The sequence below is a fragment of the Dendrobates tinctorius genome, unplaced genomic scaffold (genome assembly GCF_039654945.1).
Source record: "Dendrobates tinctorius isolate UK_male_01 unplaced genomic scaffold, ASM3965494v1 ptg000014l, whole genome shotgun sequence".
Classification (NCBI taxonomy): Eukaryota; Metazoa; Chordata; class Amphibia; order Anura; family Dendrobatidae; genus Dendrobates; species Dendrobates tinctorius.
This window is the reverse complement of record NW_027361682.1, coordinates 5877786-5897272: the sequence shown is the minus strand read 5'-3', so window position 1 is coordinate 5897272 and position 19487 is coordinate 5877786. Positions and strand designations below refer to the sequence as shown.

Sequence of the window (19487 nt, the reverse complement as noted above, 5' to 3'; positions counted from 1 at the left end):
AATTCCAGCTTGTATCCTTTCGCGCTGCCATGAGAGTCCTGAGAAAGATGGTGGCAGCTTCAGAGGCAATACCCTTTGCCCTGTTCCGTTCCAGGATACTGCAGAGGAACATCCTCCTTCAGTGGGACAGGTCCATCTCTTCGCTGGATCGCCCCTTCCTCCCCTCCATTCAGACCAGGGAGTTCCTCAAGTGGTGGCTGACCTCCCCCCTTGTTCATCTGGGACGGCCTTTTCCCCCTGTCCACTGGCAGGTAGTAACTACAGATGCCAGTCTCCTGGGCTGGGGTGTGGTATTCTGCCACCTGAGTGTCCAGGGAACATGGTGGAGGCAAGAATCCTCACTATCAATCAACATTCTAGAACTGAGCGTGGTCTTTCTAGCACTTCTACATTGGGGAAGATACCTCAACAACCAGCCAGTCCGGATTCAAACGGACAATGCCACGGTGGTGGCATACATGAATCGCCAAGGGGGAACCAGAAGTCCCTGGACACTGGCCGAGGTATCCAGAATCTTCAACTGGGCAGAAACCGCAATTCCGGCAATTTCGGCAGTTTACATTCCCGGCACATACAACACGGCTGCCAACTTCCTCAGTCGGGAGGGGCTCGTGGCAGGGGAATGGTCCTTACACCAGGAAGTGTTCCGTCAGATATGCCAGTTATGGGGGACTCCAGATGTGAACCTCCTGGCATCGCGACAGAACAGAAGGGTCCAACAGTTTGTCTCAAGATACCGCGATCCTCTAGCAATAGTGGTCGGACGCGCTTGTTATTCCTTGGAGACAGTTCAGACTCCCTTACCTGTTCCCTCCCCTTCCTCTCCTGCCCAGGCTGCTAAAGAAGATCAAGGCAGAAGGGATGCTGGTCATATTGATCGCCCCGTACTGGCCCAGGAGGGCCTGGTTCGCAGAAATGATCAATCTTCTCACAGGCACCCCCTGAAGACTCCCCGACAGACCAGATCTTCTGGCTCAGGGGCCGTTTTACCACCCAAATTCCCGGTTGCTCAATTTGATGGCATGGCCGTTGAAACCACGGTACTGAGAGCAGCGGGTTTTTCGGACCGAGTCATTAATACAAAGATCCAGGCTAGGAAGCCTTCCTCTTCCAGGGTCTATTAACGAGCCTGGAAGGCCTATTTTGGCTGGTGTGAGTCTAATCATGTCACACCTATGCCCTGTTCCCTGCCATCTGTCCTAGCTTTTCTCCATGCAGGGTTAGATGGCGGTCTGGCCCTAAGTTCCTTGAAAGGCCAGGTATCTGCTCTCTCTATTCTTTTTCAAAAGAATTTGGCCTCCCACTTACAGGTTAAGACCTTTCTGCAAGGAGTGGCACATGCGGCCCCTCCTTACAGATCCCCTGTGGCTCCATGGGATCTTAACTTGGTCTTGGAAGCCTTGACAGGTTCACCCTTTGAACCCCTACAGGAAGCTCCCATGTCTTTGTTGTCCTGGAAGGTGGTATTTCTCGTAGCCATCACCTCTATTAGGCGGGTTTCAGAATTAGCGACATTGTCCTGTCGTCCTCCATTCCTAATTATGCACCAGGACAAGGTTGTTTTGCGGCTTCCTCCTAACTTTCTTCCCAAGGTGGTATCGGCCTTCCACCTGAACGAGGATATAATCCTTCCGTCATTTTGTCCCGCTCCAACCCATCCTCTGGAGCGTTCTTTGAATAAGCTAGACTTGGTCAGGGTGATAAGGATCTATCTGGCCAGGACCGCTCCTTTCAGGAAGGCGGACTCGCTCTTTGTTATACCCAATGGGGTGAGAAGAGGCCTGCCGGTCTGTAAGGCAACAATTGCCCGCTGGATCAGAATAGCAATTCTGGAAGCCTACCGGGTAAAGGACAGGGTGTCCCCTGCTGGGGTCAAGGCCCATTCAACCCAGGCGGTGGGCGCCTCCTGGGCGGTACACAACAGGGCATCAGCCATGCAGTTGTGCAAGGCTGCCACATGGTCGTCCGTGCATACCTTTTCAAGGTTCTATAAGGTCCATACCTATGCTTCAGCGAACGCCAGCCTAGGCAGAAGAATCTTGCAGGCGGCAGTGGTGAGTTCTCTGACCTGAAGGAAGTTTCTGTCGTTTCCCACCCCAGGGACTGCTTTTGGACGTCCCACGGTTCCTGTGTCCCCCAATGAGACGAAAGAGATAACAGGATTTTGGTTGCTTACCGTAAAATCTGTTTCTCAGAGTCTTCATTGAGGGACACAGCGCCCTCCCATGATTTTATTACGAGTAATGAATATATGATGACTTATATGATAATGTCTCCTCCTACTGCTTTTTCACTAACTGATTGTCCTACAGCTGGTCGGAGGGGTGTATACTGCGGAGGCGGAGTTAACATTTTTTTTTCATGCATAGTGTCAACCTCCTAGTGACAGCAGCACACACCCACGGTTCCTGTGTCCCCCAATGAAGACTCTGAGAAACAGATTTTACGGTAAGCAACCAAAATCCTGTTTTAAACCTCATTGGGTTTCTTTAGCTGTTCTTTTACATACTTCTGATGCTGAATTTTATGGTAAGGTAGCAGGAGTAGAGAGAGAGGAGGCTAAGTGAAAGCCTGAAACAAAAACCTAAAGAAATGAACTGGAACATGTTCACACTGACAAAACTTGACATAAAAACCAAAATAAGCAAATACTCTGCAGTAAATACATAGCAATATTGCATGAAAATAATAACGTAGTGTATTTGGTTAACATAATAAAAAAAAAAAGTAAATCTTATCCCACCACGCCACAGTGACCCTGTTCAGGACGGTCCTAACCTCTAGTATTAAAACCTTACCATATGTCAAATGATGTAAATATGAATGAGGACCTTAAGGATTTTAATATGAGAAATTAGGACTGTCCCGAATATTATCACTGTGATGTGGTTAGATGGCTTTTACGTTTCTTTTTTTGTTCAAAATTATGTTCACCAAGTATCCTATGTTGTTTTCCTGCACTATTACTATTTACTTATTTACGGCAGAGTATTTGCTCATTTTGTTTTTATTTTGGGTTTTGTGTTTAAAAGTTTCAAAAACTGACCATCACATCCAAGCATAGTGTGAACAGGTGCTTAACCTAGAGTCACCAACTCATATACATTCAAGCAAAAAAGGAAGCACACTGTAGCGCCATAACATGCAAATATGAAAAATGAATTGCATTACTGCATTAGAAATATGAAAAATTGAGAAAGTTTAGCGCATAAAATGGCCAAGTTATGTGTACCTGGAAGCCACGTTAAGGCATTTCTCGTTTTCCAGGAAAATGAGAAATGCCTTAATGTGGCTTCCAGGTACACATAACTTGGCCATTTTATGCGCTAAACTTTCTCAATTTTTCATATTTCTAATGCAGTAATGCAATTCATTTTTCATATTTGCATGTTATGGCGCTACAGTGTGCTTCCTTTTTTGCTTGATTGTGTTTAAAAGTGGCGGCCTGACCTACCGAGGGCAGGATGGTTCACATGGCCATCCTGATGAGCAACCTGACATGACCGACGGTGCACATGACCGGATGTAGTGATTATTTGAAGCCGGTAACAGATCCAGAGATTTCTTACATTGTAGCTTTATGATGTTAATATCTGTTCATCTTCTCCCCATTCAGTTTCATACAACATTGGATCCTCTCAATGGAGATCTTTGATATAGGAGAATTTTCCTGATTGACCCATCAAGGATGAATATGGACAAAGACAAGATGGCAGAGAGGATGTTTCACGTCACACTAGAGATTCTCTTCCGGCTTACCGGAGAGGTGAGAGATACTGATGACATCACATTAAAATATTTCTGTTCTATGGCAATAACAGATGGATAGAACTGGAGAGGTGAAGACTCTGGAAATGTCTGTAGTGAGGTTTATTAATGTGTCTCTCCATAACCAGGATTACACAGTAGTGAAGAAGACCTCTAGGGAGCGCTGTCAGGCCCCTGTGTCTGAGGGATGGGGAAGACCCCTGAACCCAATCACGGGGCCTCCACCTCATCTCTTGATTCATGAAAACATCAATGAGCAGAAAATCCTAGAACTCACCTACAAGATGATTGAGCTGCTGACTGGAGAGGTGACACTGCTGGGAATGCTGGGACATTATACAGTAACGCTATGGAGGGATCAGGGGTTGACGTTATCATTGTATGTGTCAGGTTCCTGTAAGGTGTCAGGATGTCACCATCTATTTCTCCTTGGAGGAGTGGGAGTATTTAGAAGGACACAAAGATCTATACAAGGATGTCATGGTGGAGGTTCCCCAGCCAATCACATCACCAGGTAATAGACAGGACTAAATACACATGGCCTACAATTATCTGTATGTACAGAAAAAATTCAGTCCCTGTATGTGTTTCCTCCAGTTCTATCCAGTAAGAGGACAACATCAGAGAGATGTCACCGTCCTCTTCTTCCGCAGGACTGTAAGCAAGAAGATCCCAATGTTCCTCAGGCTCATCAGGTAGATGGAGAGAAGATGTCATGAGATCTTCCCTTTCATGTGTAGAAAGCTGTGAAGGTCTTGTTTTATCCACCAGTATTATACATAAAGGGGTTTATACCCATATGGAGTCTGTCTGGTGGAGGTGTGAATTGTATCCGTGTAGTCAGGGCCAAATTTAGGCAAAGTGGGACTCTGGGCAAAATTTAAATTGTGGCCCCAAATGCTAACATATTGCACATCACACAGAAGCATTTTGGTTGTATTTACATGCTCTGAGTTCAGGCCGCTAAACCACTGTGACAGTATTGAAGTCGTTCGATGCTTATTTCCCAGCCATTTTCCACCGGCTGAGTAGTAATGATGGGGACAAAATGATCCCTAATAGATTAATCTGTCCCCATACAATATAATGTTATCAGCAGCATATCTGCAGTTTTCACCGGGTGATGTGCTGCTGAGAGCAATGATTTTTGTTTCGGCATAAACAAGCCAATCACTCGATGAATAGGCAGCATTTTGCTTGTTTTGTATAATACACCCCACAGTCGTCTACATAGTATAATGTGCACCACAGTCCTCTATATTGTAGAATGCATACCCCATATCCTCCATCTAGTATAATACACTCCCCATAGTCCTCCTTATAGTATAATATACTTCCCATAGTCCTCGATATACAGTGAAGGAAATAATTATTTGATCCCTTGCTGATTTTGTATGTTTGCCCACTGACAAAGACATGAGCAGTCTATAATTTTAAGGGTAGGTTAATTTTAACATTGAGAGATAGAATATCAAAAATAAAATCCAGAAAATAACATCATATAATTTATATACATTTATTTGCATTTTGCAGTGAGAAATAAGTATTTGATCCCTCTGGCAAACAAGACTTAGTACTTAGTGGCAAAACCCTTGTTGGCAAACGCAGCAGTCAGACGTTTTTTGTAGTTCATGAGGAGGTTGGCGCACATGTCAGTTGGAATTTTGGGCCACTCCTCTTTGCAGATCATCTCTAAATCATTAAGATTCCTGGGTTGTCTTCCATGCCCTTTTTTTAGTTCTAGTCACAGATTTTCAATGATGTTCAGATCAGGGGACTGTGAGGGCCATTGTAAAACCTTCATCTTACACCTTTTTGAGGTAATCCATTGTGGATTTTGATGTGTGTTTGCGATCATTATGTGAAGGAAGAATCCAGCTTCATCCAATAAAATCAAAAGTATTTATTTGTTTAGCATATAAAAGAATTGCTGCTATGATATATTGAGCCGGAATCAACTGGAGGAAAGGTGACAAAATAGAACTCGATGCATTTTGAACACGGTGTGTGTCCTTAATCTCAGTATGGGACTTTTTTGATTTTATTGGATCAAGCTGGATCTTTCCTTCCTTCACAAGTGTTCACACTGGCGTCTGGCAGAGACGTGATCCCATGCTTCTCCTCAAGTTCATCAGGAACTAATTAAGGGTGAGCTGAAACAACTCTTTCATTTTCTTAGGATCATTATAGACTTGTAGAAGCCAACCTGTTTTCAACTTCAGCTTTTTTTTACAGATGGTGTTATGTTTGCATCAAGAATTTGTTGAAATTTCATTGAATCCATTCTTCCCTCTACCCATGAAATGTTCCCTGTGGTTTTGGTTGCAACACAAACCCAAAGCATAATTGATCCATCCCCATGCTTACTGGTTGGCGAGATGTTATTTTCCTGAAATTCTGTGCTCTTTTTTTATTCTCAACACATTTCTTTGATCATTGTGGACAAAGTTCTATTTTAACCTCATCGGGTTTGTTTAGATGTTCTTTTGCATACTTCTGATTCTGAATTTTATGGTAAGGAAGCAAGATTAGAGGGGGGAGGAGGCTAAGTGAAAACCTAAAGAAATGACCTGGAATATAAGTTGTTATACATGCAGCTTGTAAGTACATGTTCACACTTGAGACTAAACCACATCATGGTGACCCTATTCAGGACGGTCCTAACCTCTTGTATTTAAACCAGACCATATGTCAAATGATGTAAATGTGAATAAGGACCTTAAGTATTTTAATACTAGAGGTTAGAACTGTCCTGAATATTATCACTGTGATGTGTTGGGATGGCTTTTACATTTTTTTTGTTCAAAATTATGTTCACCAAGTACCTTATGTTATTTTTGTGCGCTATTGCTATTTACTTATTTACGGCAGGGTATTTGCTCATTTTGTTTTTATATTGGGTTTTGTTTTTAAAATTGACATACTGACATACCAAGGGCAGGACGGTGCACATGACCGTCCTGATGAACGCCCTGACATGACCGATGGTGCACATGACTGGATATTGTGATTACTTGAAGCCTGTAACAGCTCTGGAGATTTCTTACATGGGATCTTTATGATGTTACATTGTCATCTTTTCCCCATTCAGGTCTCTACAATATCAGATCCTCTCAGTGGAGATCTTCTATATAAGAGAATTCTCCTGAGTGACTCTACAAGGATGGATAGGAACAGGGACAAGATGGCGGAGAGGATATTACACCTCACCCTAGAGATCCTCTTCCGACTTACTGAAGAGGTGAGAGACTCTGATGACGTCACATTACATCATTTTTATTGTTGGACTATGTTTGGAGCAACAACTCCATTCCTGTCTATGAGTGTTTAGTTGCTAGATTTGTGTGCTGTTCGTAAAGTTAGAACAAAAAAAACTCCTAGAGGCTCACACAGGAAGAGCATGTGACTGTATTTCCTGTTTTTCCTTTGTCTGTGTATGAGAGAAACAGCCTGCTGCAGATGCTGCACTGATTGAGACACACAAATGATTTATTCCTGATCTGTTAAGCTTATCATATATTGTTCCTGATTGTTCCTGAACAAAGAAGCTCTATTGTCACAGGCTTGGAAAGAATCTAGAATAATCTGCTGCCAACACTTATCTATGGGAATAAGAGATGGACATAACTGGAGAGGTGAGGACTCTGGAAATGTGTGTAGTGAGATTTATTAATATGTCTCTCCATAACCAGGATTACACAGTAGTGAAGAAGACCTCTAGTGAGCGCTGTCAGGCCCCTGGGTCTGAGGGATGGGGAAGACCCCTGAGCCCAATCACGGGGCCTCCACCTCACCCCCTGATACATAAGGACATCAATGACCAGAAGATCCTAGAACTCACCTACAAGATGACTGAGCTGCTGACTGGAGAGGTGACACTGCTGGGAATGCTGGGACATTATACAGTAACGCTATGGAGGGTTCGGGGGATGACGGTATCATTGTATGTGTCAGGTTCCTTTAAGGTGTCAGGATGTCACCGTCTATTTCTCCATGGAGGAGTGGGAGTATTTAGAAGGACACAATGATCTGTACAAGGACGTCATGATGGAGGTTCCCCAGCCCCTCACATCACCAGGTAATACACAGGACTAAATACAGACGGCCTATAATTATCTGTATGTGAGGAATGAATTCAGTCCCTGTATGTGTTTCCTCCAGTTCTATCCAGTAAGAAGACAACACCAGAGAGATGTCCCTGTCCTCTTCTTCCACAGGACTGTAAACAAGAAGATCCCGATTATCGTAAGGATCATCAGGTAAATGAAGAGAAGTTGTCATGAGATCTTCCCTTTCATGTATAGAAAGCTGTGAAGGTCTTATTTTATTCACGAGTATTATACATAAAGGGGTTATTCCCGTATGGAGTCTGTCTGGTGGAGGTGTGAATTGTGTCCGTGTAGTCGGGGCCGGTTTTAGGCAAAGTAGGACCCTGGGTAAAATTTAAAATGGGACTCTAAATGCTAACATATTGCCCATCACACAGAAGCATTTTGGTTGTATTTACATGTGCTGCGTTCAGGCCTCTAAACCACTGTGATCGAAAATATTGAAATAGTTCGACGCTTGTTTACCAGCCTTTTTCCACCAACTGAGGAATAATGATGGGGACAGAATGATCCCTAATAGGTCAATCTGTCCCCATATAATATCATGTTATCAGCAGCATATCTGCAGTTTTCACCGGGTGATGTGCTGCTGAGAACAATTTTTGTTCCAGCATAAACAAGCCAATCACTCGATGAATAGGCAGCATTTTGCTTGTTTGGTATAATACACCCCATAGTCCTCCACATAGTATAATGTGCACGACAGTCCTCTATATTGTATAATGACACCATATAGTCCTCCATATAATATAATGTGCCCCATTGTCCTCCATATAGTATAACACCTTCCCCATAGTCCTCCATATATTAAAATACACTCCTCAGTTCTCCATATAGTATAATAAAATCCTCCCCATACATGCACCCCATAGTTCTTCATACAGTATAATGTGTTCTCAATAATCCTTGATACAGTATAATGCGGCCACCGCACAGAATATAATGTAGCCCCCTCAAATAGTATAATGGAGCCCCTATAAAACATAATGTAGCCCCTTCATAGAATATAATGGAGCCCCCATAAAATATAATGTAGCCCCCCCTCATATAGTATAATGCAGTTCTCTCATAGAATATAATGCAGCCCCCTCATAGTATAATGCAGCCCCCTCACAAAATTAAATACAGTTCCTCCCCCTATAGAATATAATCCAGCCCCCCACCCTCTCCCCCATAGAATATAATCCAGCCCCACAGTCCAGTTCTCACTCACTGCTATATTAAAAAACGCCAGCTCTGCGTGTAGTGAGTGTACATGATACAATGTGCAAGGTGCCCTGGATGTATGTATGAAACCATGCAAAAAGTACAAACAAGGCTGAATATACACAGACACACAATCAGGAATGAACTGGACACGCTTGTGGGAAAACATTTCTCTGGACATGGACACTATGACAGATTTAAAAGTTTACTACTAAAAGGTCATTTAAGGACAACAGAGAGAAGAATTAAAACTGATAAGGTTGATTAATTCTCTGACAATAACTCAACTTAATACCTGGACATCTTCAAGGACACAATTCACACCTCAACCAGAAGGACTCTAAATAAGTAAGGGAACAATTCCACCTCCTCTCCATGTTTTCATTTGTAGCAAAAGCCCTAATTTGATATCCTTGGCTTATCTTTAGGAGGCATCACCCCTTTCACCTCATAAACAAATGTCATGTAATATCTATTTAGGGTGTGTGCACACGTTGCGGATTTTGCTGCGGATCCGCAGCGGAATTGGCCCTGCGGATCCGCAGCAGTTTCTGCTGCGTTGTACAGTACCCTTTTAATCTATGTAAAATGAAAACCGCAGTGCCCACAGTGCGGAGTTTTCGGCGCGGATTTGTGCGGGTTTAAATCTGCAACATGTCACCATGTCATGTCAACATGTCTTTTGACCTGCGGATTCAGACAAATCCACGCGGAAAATTCCACAGTAGATTCCACAACGTGTGCACTTACCCTATATGTTGTGGTCATCTTATCGTAAAATTGCCTGAAGAAGGAGCCTCTGTGCTCTGAAAGCTTGCAAATATATTTTGTATGGTTAGCCAATAAAGGTATCACTCATTTTTGGGCATAAAAGTATTTACCGTATTTTTCGGATTATAAGACGCCCCGAATTGTAAGACGCACCCCAAATTTTGAGAAGAAAAATAGGAAAAAATTTTTTTAAATAAAATGGTGATGCTTCTTATAATCCATGCGTCTTTTCGCATACCTGGGGTGGTGGCTTTAGTGAAGCGGGGTCTCAGGGTTGCTGCTGGAGGAGGCAGAAGTGGGGTGATGCTGCAGGCCGCAGGGTGGGATGAGAGGGTTACGATGTGCAGTGCGCTGCTGCGGGTGTTCGGCGCTGCGGGCTTCCCCAGCTGGAGTGTGCTGCTGCCCAAGGTGTCCGCCGCCGCTGCCCGGGGTGTCCACCACTGCGGGGGGACTCTGCTGACATTTCGTGAAAGGCCAGAGCACCCTTCAGTTCCATGATTTCCTCCTGTGCGGTGGACTTTGGGAAAATGGCCACCGGGGAGCGGCGCATGCACAGATGGAGATCCCGGCACCAAGCTCTCGGGAGATGATATTTCAGTGCTGAGATCTCATCTTCCGAGATCTTGGTGCCGAGATCTCCATCTGCACATGCGCCGCTCCCCGGCAGTCATTTTCCCAGAGTCCACCGCACAGGAGGAAACCACGGAACTGCGGGGGGCTCTTGCCTTTCACAAAGTGTTGACAGAGCTCTTCCGCAGCGGCGGACACCCCGGGCAGCCTCATCGGACACCCCGGGCAGCAGCGATGGCGGGCACTCCCTCATCCCAGCCTGCCGCAACGGTAACCGTTAAAGTATACACATTATAAGACACACCCCCATTTCCCCCCAAATTTTGGGGGAAATAAATGTGTCTTATAATGCATAAAATGTGGAACATCAATTTTTAAAGATTGTGTTGCTGCACAATGAAGCAACACCACATCTGACTTTGTTTTGTAACCAGCATTGCATACTTGCAACAATGCCGGTCTGCTGATATTTTAAAATTGGTATAAAGCTGGTCATACGTACCATATTTCTCGGGTTTTAAAACGCACTCTTATGATCTCCAAAATTAGAGGGGAAATGGGGGTGCGTCTTATAACCCTAACACTGTTCTTACCGAGGGGTTAATGCTGCGGGCCCAGAGCTTGGGGGTCTTGCGGTTGTGGTGCGGCGGTCCTCCGGTGTGCAGCGGTGGTGGAGCAGTGGAGCCAACATCTCCATCCGTGCCTTCCTCTACATGATGTCTGTAGGAAAATAGCAGCGGATTCGGCGCATTCGCAGATGGAGCTTTCGGATTACTGAGCTCTCAATCTGCACAGGCGCTGCATCCGGCAGCAGTGTCCAGGCAATTCTCCGCTGCAAACGGAGCCCTAAAACAGAGGAGAGAGAGAAGAGTGATTCTCCTCCTTCTCTACAGGGATGGTTAGTGATTGGTGGAGGGAACTGTTGCTGAGCTGCCTCCACCAATCACATATCTGTCCCTGCACAATGTTTAATGTTGCAACTACAGTACTCAAGTCCCAGATCCTTTTAGGAAAGGTGAGAAAACAACCCCCATCTTCCTTCAGAATCTACTGTATCAATGGGTATATTCTGAAGAATGATGGGGGTTCTATCCATATTTAGTGTAAATATACACTGTAATGTAGTGGCCAAAGTGTTTATTGCAAATGTGACTACCACCTCCCTCATCTTTCAGAATACATCCATGTATACAGTAAGTAAATATACGGTACTGTAGGCACTGTACTGTAATTCACAGATCCCCCATAACAGAGCGTCTCCCACATATCCCCCCATAAGAGAGCGTCTCCCACATATCCCCCCATAACAGAGCATCCTTCACAGATCCCCCCATAACAGAGCGTCATCCAGATCCCCCATAAAAGCATGTTGTCATCCACAGATCCCCCATACCAAAGCGCCATTTGCGAATCCCCCATAAAAGCACGTAGTCATCCACAGATCCCCCGTAAGAGCGTCATCCACAGATCCCCATAACAAAGAGCCATCTGCAAATCCCCTAAAAAAGTGCGCTGTCATCAACAGATCCCCCATAAAAATATTTTTTTCTTATTTACCTCTCTAAAATATAGGTGCGTCTTATAATCAGATGTGTCTTATAAAGCGAAAAATACGGTACTAGAAGTTGTCTGGATCTTCTAACAATTTTATTGTTATGGAGACTGCTGTTTAGAATTAGCATCCGATTTATACAGGACACCTGCTATAGTGTAATTTTTTAGTTTTCATGTTAATTTATGACCTTTTCTGTCCTTCTAAGCCATTTCACACAACTTCTTCCCCATCTGTCTTGATACAAAATGGAGGATACCACAATGTACCGCATCTTTATGGAATTAAAACCACTTCTGAAGAAACGTGCACAAATGGACAGCGACATTTTTTCTTATCTAAATGCAAAAAGGAGAATCTAATTCCCAAAGGACTCTGGATTACAAACCCAATTCTTCATATCTACAATACCCATTATGCACAAAACCTTTGTCACAGGACTTCTGAGAGACTAAGGAACCACCTTTTACATGTCTGCTGCAGCATAAGGAGTAAAGTCCAGGGGCAATTTGAAACTCTGAGGAAAACACTTACAGAAAGCACAGAGCAAAAATTACAACAATACTACAACAAACTACGGACCTTTCTGGTTCATAACAAGGAAAAGAAACTACCCAGACTGCGTCTCAATTCAGGACTCTGTACAAACAGATGCAAAACAAATCCAAAACCTGACAACTTGGACAACCACTCCATTCCAGACACAAAAGCATGTAACTGTGTCATCAATCTCTCGGATTATAAACCCAACACAGTGGAACTGGCCGTGCTTTCTAGAGGACTCTCATTTTGTCCCACTAAGGCCCTAAATAAATCTGAACTCTGCAGTGATATGGGACATTATTTCAGGAGACTGCGCCTGAGGGAATATTTCAATGATACAGAAGATTCAGAGAACACTCAGACCGAAGGAAAAGAGATCCTAACAACCAAGAAGAGGTTAGACTGGACACCTCCACCTGGACACAACCCTCATTTGGATAAATATATAGACTCCTTCAGACATTTGATAAAATCCAAAATCATAGACACTAACAGGAGACAAGCATCCAACATCAGTGCCCAGGAGAGAAAGGCCATACGGTCTTTAAAAACCAACAAAGAAATCATCATTAAACCTGCTGACAAGGGAGGTGCAATAGTCATGATGAATACGTCAGACTACATGAATGGATGCAAACAGGCAACTTATGGACACACGCTACTATAGAAAACTGGAGTCGGATCCTACACAGGACTATTACAAGGAACTAAACAAGTTGGTATCTTGTCTGCCTGACCAGTCCATAAGAGCCGGTGATGACCTGATACCAGAGAGTCCAAGAATAGGGACATTCTACATGCTTCCCGAAATCCACAAATCTGGAAATCCAGGAAGAACAATTATTTGGTGTGTGGGCACCCTTACTGAGCAGGTATCTGGATGGGTAGAGGGTATTCTTAAACCACGGGTGAAGGATACATCCAGCTACATTCAGGACACAACTGACCTATTGAATAAACTAGCAGCAATAGGTCCTCTACCAGAAAGAACCTTCCTGGCCACCATGGATGTGGAATCTTTGTTCTCTAATATCCCACACCAAGATGGATTAAATGCCTGCAAATTCTTCATGGAAAACACAGGGACTGATGCTGATGCTGTGGTGAAACTTATCAAATTCATCCTCACCCACAATTACTTTGAATATGAACTGGTCCAATATTTATGTTTCTCCCTCTCCCATATTGATAGTTCTGCTTCACGTCACTTGTCTCATCTATTGCATTTTTTTCTGTGCTGTATTGTGCATAAATATGTGACTCTTCAGATGTTGTATTAGTCTAGCCTGATGAAGAAACCTGAGTAGTCTCAAAAGCTTGCAATGTGTTACCATCTTTTCAGTTAGCCACTAAAAGGTATCACTGAGGACTCTCAATTCTGAATATTTTTCGCATCTGTCTGTGACTTTACAATCTTTATTTCAGGGTGAAGATCTGCCCCATATTAGTACTACAGAGACATATATGAGGGGTGATGAGCGGTGTAAGGAGGAGATTCCTACAGATATCCGCACAGGTGAGTAGTGACCACTAAATGCAGAGAAGTCGCAGATTCTACTCAGTAAGTGGCTTGTAGAATTTCTTTATGTATGGAATATTTTTAGAGTTTCTTTACAGAAGGCTTTATAGAAGACTTTTCTTGTGGATTTTACACTTAAAGATTTAGTGTTTAAAAATAAAAAAACACATTTTTACACATTTTTTTTTCACCATAATCGCTTCTCAGTTGCTGCAGAGTTTCATACTTAGCATAAATATCTTGTGAAGTACATCACAGAAGGTATTGTGTAAATCAAAAATAAATAAAAAATAAATCAGGACCTACCTATAATAGGGAAAAATTGCATATAACAGCAAAAACTAAGAAAAATAGGACCAAAATCCAAGTATGCAAAAGTATAACAATATTTATTTGGGATATACAAATACATGGAGGGGGAAAGTTACCCCAAAGAGGCACAAGTTGGAAAAGGACGCAGAGTGGATCAAAGCATACATAATATATATACTGGAAGAGCAAATAGATAAATAGGGTGGTCCCCGATAGGATATTGAATCATAGATAGGAAAGGAATGTCACATAATGAATAATACACAAGCTAAATAGCAATCATTAAAAATCAGGCTAAAAGGACCATATAGACAAATAATACCATATCTATTATCAGTGCACCAAACCACAGGACTTAGTTCAGTATGCAATGCAGCAACCCACACTCCAAATAGTTTTGTAAGGTGGCTAGTACCTGAAATAAACACAGGGGGCAGGAGCCGGATCCAGGAGCGTCACCCCGACGCGCATTTCGGCTGAAGAGCCTTTCTCAAGGGGCGTAACCATGAAAGGAAGAGGAAGAGTACAAAAAGGCCCAGCAGCCAATCAAATGGCTGCAGTATAAGGTCGTCATGGAGATGGATCAACCAATCGCAGAATTCAAGCATGTATCACGTGTGAAGAGCACCTACCCAGACTCCGTGGAGTGACGTATGCGTTAACCAGGCCAAGAGATAGGCGGCGGCGGCGTCACGCGATGCACAACGTCGGCTGACGTTGCCGTGGCAGCAGGGACGCCGTGAGTCGGCACGCGGGTCAAGACACTAGTGCGCATGCGTGCCGGGTCTGGGGATAATAACAGCGTCATATGACGCGCGATGCCAGCAACAATTGCCATGGCATCAAGAACGTCAAGGGGCAGCACCAAAAGGGCGATAGTAACAGCGTCACAGGACGCATAATGACAACCATGATGAACATAACAAAAAGGGCATCAGGAATTGGCATGCCGATCAAAAGCAGTACTCACATGCAGCAGTGATCAGGATGGAAAAACTAGAGTAGAAAAATTACCCACATTATGTAAATTAAATTAGGTATAAAGCATCATGGCTGTCATGCCAACAGGGGCGTCAGAAATAGGCACACTTGATCAGAGCAGTAATGCAAATACAGCACCAATAAAGATGGAACACCAAGAATAAAGATGTTAGCCACATCATAAGTATTATATTAAATATAAAGAAAGATTTATTAGAACATACAAAGAAGAAAGTGTTACTGAGGGAGTGCAAAATTGCAATAACACAACCATATAGTAAGCCCATTATAATGCTTAGACAAAATATATTTACGGGTTCATAGTTTACCAGACCACATAACTAAGCACAAAGAAAGGGGGGGGGGCAGACAAATCAATATGTACCCCGACATATTATATAGTAATATCACTATATTCAATTTCTTGTTTAAAATTAGTTGTGCCCACATATACAGCCAACTACAATGTGTAAAGACGACATAATGAAATCACTTCAATACATGTATAATACATACATTACAATAAACATATAGCGTAAACATCATGGCACATGTTGTATATAAGTAGAAAGCTGCTGTTGGTAACACTTTCATGTCTGTTTCCTTCTCATGAAGTAGTGTGCATTATATAAAGGCCTTCACCACGGAACACGAAAGACAGAAGACGACCAATATAATAAGGGCTGAAAAGAATAAAAAGAATTAAAAATATATAAAACACACAATAAAATACAACAAGTGCACTGAACTATCAGGGCTAATCACAAAAATTGGACAAAGCTTAAATTCTCATTTAGTCCTTTGGGCTGGACCGTGTCAAGAGCCCAAATCCATCTAGTCTCTCGTTGGGCTAGCCTAACACTAATTTTGCCACCCCGAATTCCAGGATCAATGGCATCAATACCACGAAACCTGATAAGTGAACTGTCACAGTTATGGTGTCGTTTAAAGTGACGGGGAAGGGTCCTTAGTGTGGATACATCATCCTGGTCGGCGGCAGATATGATCCCCAAAATGTGTTCACGGACACGTATTTTAAATTGCCTCGTGGTTAAACCCACATATATAAGATTGCAGGGGCATACTGCAAAATAGATGACATTTTTAGTAGTGCAGGTAATCGATTTTCTAATATCGTACATTCGAGATCCGGATGAGTTGAAAAATTGGTTGGTAGAATCAATATTGGGGCAGGCTACACACCGACCACAGGGCCTGCACCCACACGCAGGACCCATACCGTCAATGAATGAATTTCTGGACTTGCACTGGTAGTGGCTCCAAACTAGGTGATCCCTCAAATTTTTTGACCTCCTGATAGTAATACTGGGTTTCTCAGGGATCAGTTGTTTAAGTATAGGATCTACCTGAAGAATAGGCCATGCACGTTTGAGACATTCACGCAAACATGAAAATTGTGCATGATAGTTGGTGATAAACCTCACCTGATTCATTGGTCGATGTTTTTTACGCACATACAACAATGAATGGCGGGTAGAGTACTTGGCTCTATGATATGCACGTTTAAGGATGCGTCTCCCATACCCTCTTTCTTTAAATCTATCAAAGAGATCTTTCACCTGATTGTCAAATTCATCGTCATTGGAGCAGATCCTCCGCAAGCGAAGGAACTGTCCAATGGGTATGGAGTTGGTCATATGTCTCGGATGTGATGAGGAAGCATGCAGTAACATGTTTGTGGAGGTCTCCTTCCTGTAAATGGTGGTCTGTAACATGGAATCATTATCCCTCCATAGTGTCACATCCAAAAAGTTAATTCTTTCCACATCACATTGGTAGGTGAGATGGATGTTCTTATCGTTGATATTTAACAGTCCCAAAAATTCATCCAGCTGCTCACAGGTCCCCTGCCAGATCAGGAAAATGTCGTCGATATACCGCATCCAGAGGGGGATGCGGTCCATCGACAACTGATCTGACAGGGAGAGGTCCATCTCCCACAGCCCCAGGAACAAGTTGGCATAGGCTGGGGCAAAGGAAGCACCCATGGCAGTGCCCTGGAGCTGCAGGTAGAAGGACCCCTTGAACACAAAAAAATTGTGTGTCAGAGCAAATTCCAAAAGTTCCAAAGTCAGGCAGATGAGTCCACGTGGAAAATTAGACATCTCCAAGAAATATTTGGTTGCCATCAGCCCATCACTATGTTTAATGTTAGTATAAAGTGATTCAATATCACATGTAACCGTAAGTGAGGCAGGTTCCACGTGGAGACCATCAACCCTCCTCAAGAAATCACCGGTATCAAGCACAAAGGATGGGAGTCCCTCAACTAGTGGTTGCAATTTGGATTCAATCCAAAGATTGACATTTTCTAAGAAATTTCCAGATCCCGATATAATCGGACGACCCGGTGGTTGTTCAAGATTTTTGTGTATCTTTGGCAATAAATATAATGTAGAGATCGCTGGTTCCTGTACTTTTAATGCCAAAGCTAGTTCCTTTGTAATTATTCCACCAGTGACTGCAGTGTCGAGAATCCTATGTAGTTGACTGGTAAAGGATAACAGGGGGTTAAATGTTAAACCTTTGTAACACGTATTATTATTAAGTTGTTTAAAGGCCTCCCTCTCATAGAGGTCTATCGGCCAAATCACAATGTTCCCCCCTTTATCCGCTGGTTTAAATACTACGTAGGGGAGGGAACTCAAAAAGTCCAATCTGTTGCGTTCCTCTCTACTTAAATTGTCGTGTGGGACCCCCATAGATATTTTACGAAAGTCATCCTCTACAACACGAACAAAAATATCGATGCTAGAACAACTGGACAGAGGGGGAATTTTTTTAGATTTAGTCCTAGTTGATGGGGGAATCTTACCTCCCTCCTCCAGTTGATGTTCGTTGGAGAGATAGTCCAAATCCTGGAAAGCTAATTGTTCTTCCTCTGTGGGAAATAAGGTATTAAGATGGGAATCAAAGAAATGTCTCTTAAATAACAGTGACCTAGAAAAGACATGAAGGTCTTTAGTAGCAGTAAAGTTATCGAATTTAGATTTGGGTGAAAAAGTTAATCCTTTATTTAAAAGTGTTAAATCACTATCAGTAAGAATATGAGAACTGAGATTAATTACCTTATTTCCCGTCTTTTTTCGTTCAGGTGACTTATATTGCATGCGTCTATACGGATTGAAATTGGTATCCCTCACCCTATTCAATCTAGAGCCAGAGCGAGTCATAACTGATGGGTTAGACCACTCAGAGGAATCACTAATATTAGATAATGAGCTCTCAGAGGGTGTACGGGACACATTGCGTTCTGGGCGGACGCCGAAGAAATTTAGGCCCCGGCTTCAGGCCAAAGCTAGGCCGCACATGGAAGTACCGCCCCCAGGATCCCTTTTTTCTTCTGGGGGCCTGCCCGCAGTTGTGGCGCGCAGAATGAAGCGACGCCTCGCACGCTAGGACACAGGACTGGGGTAAGTGCTGCCCCCTAGCCCCACAGAGAGGCCACGCTAGGAGAAACGAAGAGCTCCCTCCCCCAGCGTTTTTTTCAGCACGGATGCCTGACAGGTACAGCATGTCAGGAAAACCTAAGACGCATAGATTTTTATACGCTGTATGCATCTCCTGTCGTTCCGCTTTTCCGCATGTGCAGACCAAGCGAGTATGTGAAGCCTGCGAGTCCGAATGCGCCCAGGAGCCCTCCCCTGCGAATGAGCCCAGTGTACCAAGTCCCCCGGAATGGGCGTTATCGCTGTCGCAATTCATGGCGTCACTTACGAGAGCAATCGAGCCCAGATAGGGGCAGGGACAGTGGCTCGCCTGTCTTAGAGGGGTCCTCTACCTCACAGGAGCCTCCGGCCTGCAGGGGCCGCTCTCACTCCAGGCAGACTCGGGGGAAACGAACCCACACGGCGTCTCCCGGTCCATCCGGTGCCTCGGCATCCGTGAGTTCTGCTTCTCGCTCCCTGTCACCAGCAGTCGATATCGAGCAAGGCTTGGACTATGACTCGTACTAACCCCTTGACCTAGATATGCCGGGTGGTCAGGAAACGGTTGACAGTCTCATAGAAGCCGTCAACCAGACTCTGGGGATTGAGGATGATTCCACCCTGGCTTTGGGCCATAAGGTGTCATTTAAGCGAGTCAAGCGTCCCCATAGAGTATTTTGCACTCACCCTGAATTTGAGGACATAGT

At 43.7% G+C, this 19487-nt stretch overlaps 2 protein-coding genes across 2 annotated transcripts in view; both read left to right on the top strand.

The window, feature by feature from the left end:
• LOC141070582 (oocyte zinc finger protein XlCOF29-like) overlaps positions 1-4076 on the top strand; it is a gene marked incomplete at its 3' end in the record, with an annotated part of 38766 nt that extends 34690 nt beyond the window's left edge. Inside the window, exons 2-3 of the mRNA XM_073559565.1 lie at positions 3617-3766; positions 3897-4076. Coding sequence (XP_073415666.1) covers positions 3689-3766; positions 3897-4076 — 258 coding nt within the window. The remainder of the gene's footprint in view (positions 1-3616; positions 3767-3896) is intronic.
• Positions 4077-4164: 88 nt separating this feature from the next.
• LOC141073546 (uncharacterized) overlaps positions 4165-19487 on the top strand; it is a 51902-nt gene continuing 36579 nt past the window's right edge. The window contains exons 1-7 of the mRNA XM_073560812.1: positions 4165-4282; positions 4366-4463; positions 6860-7009; positions 7461-7640; positions 7723-7846; positions 7930-8027; positions 13945-14035. Coding sequence (XP_073416913.1) covers positions 4249-4282; positions 4366-4463; positions 6860-7009; positions 7461-7640; positions 7723-7846; positions 7930-8027; positions 13945-14035 — 775 coding nt within the window. The 5' untranslated portion in view covers positions 4165-4248. The remainder of the gene's footprint in view (positions 4283-4365; positions 4464-6859; positions 7010-7460; positions 7641-7722; positions 7847-7929; positions 8028-13944; positions 14036-19487) is intronic.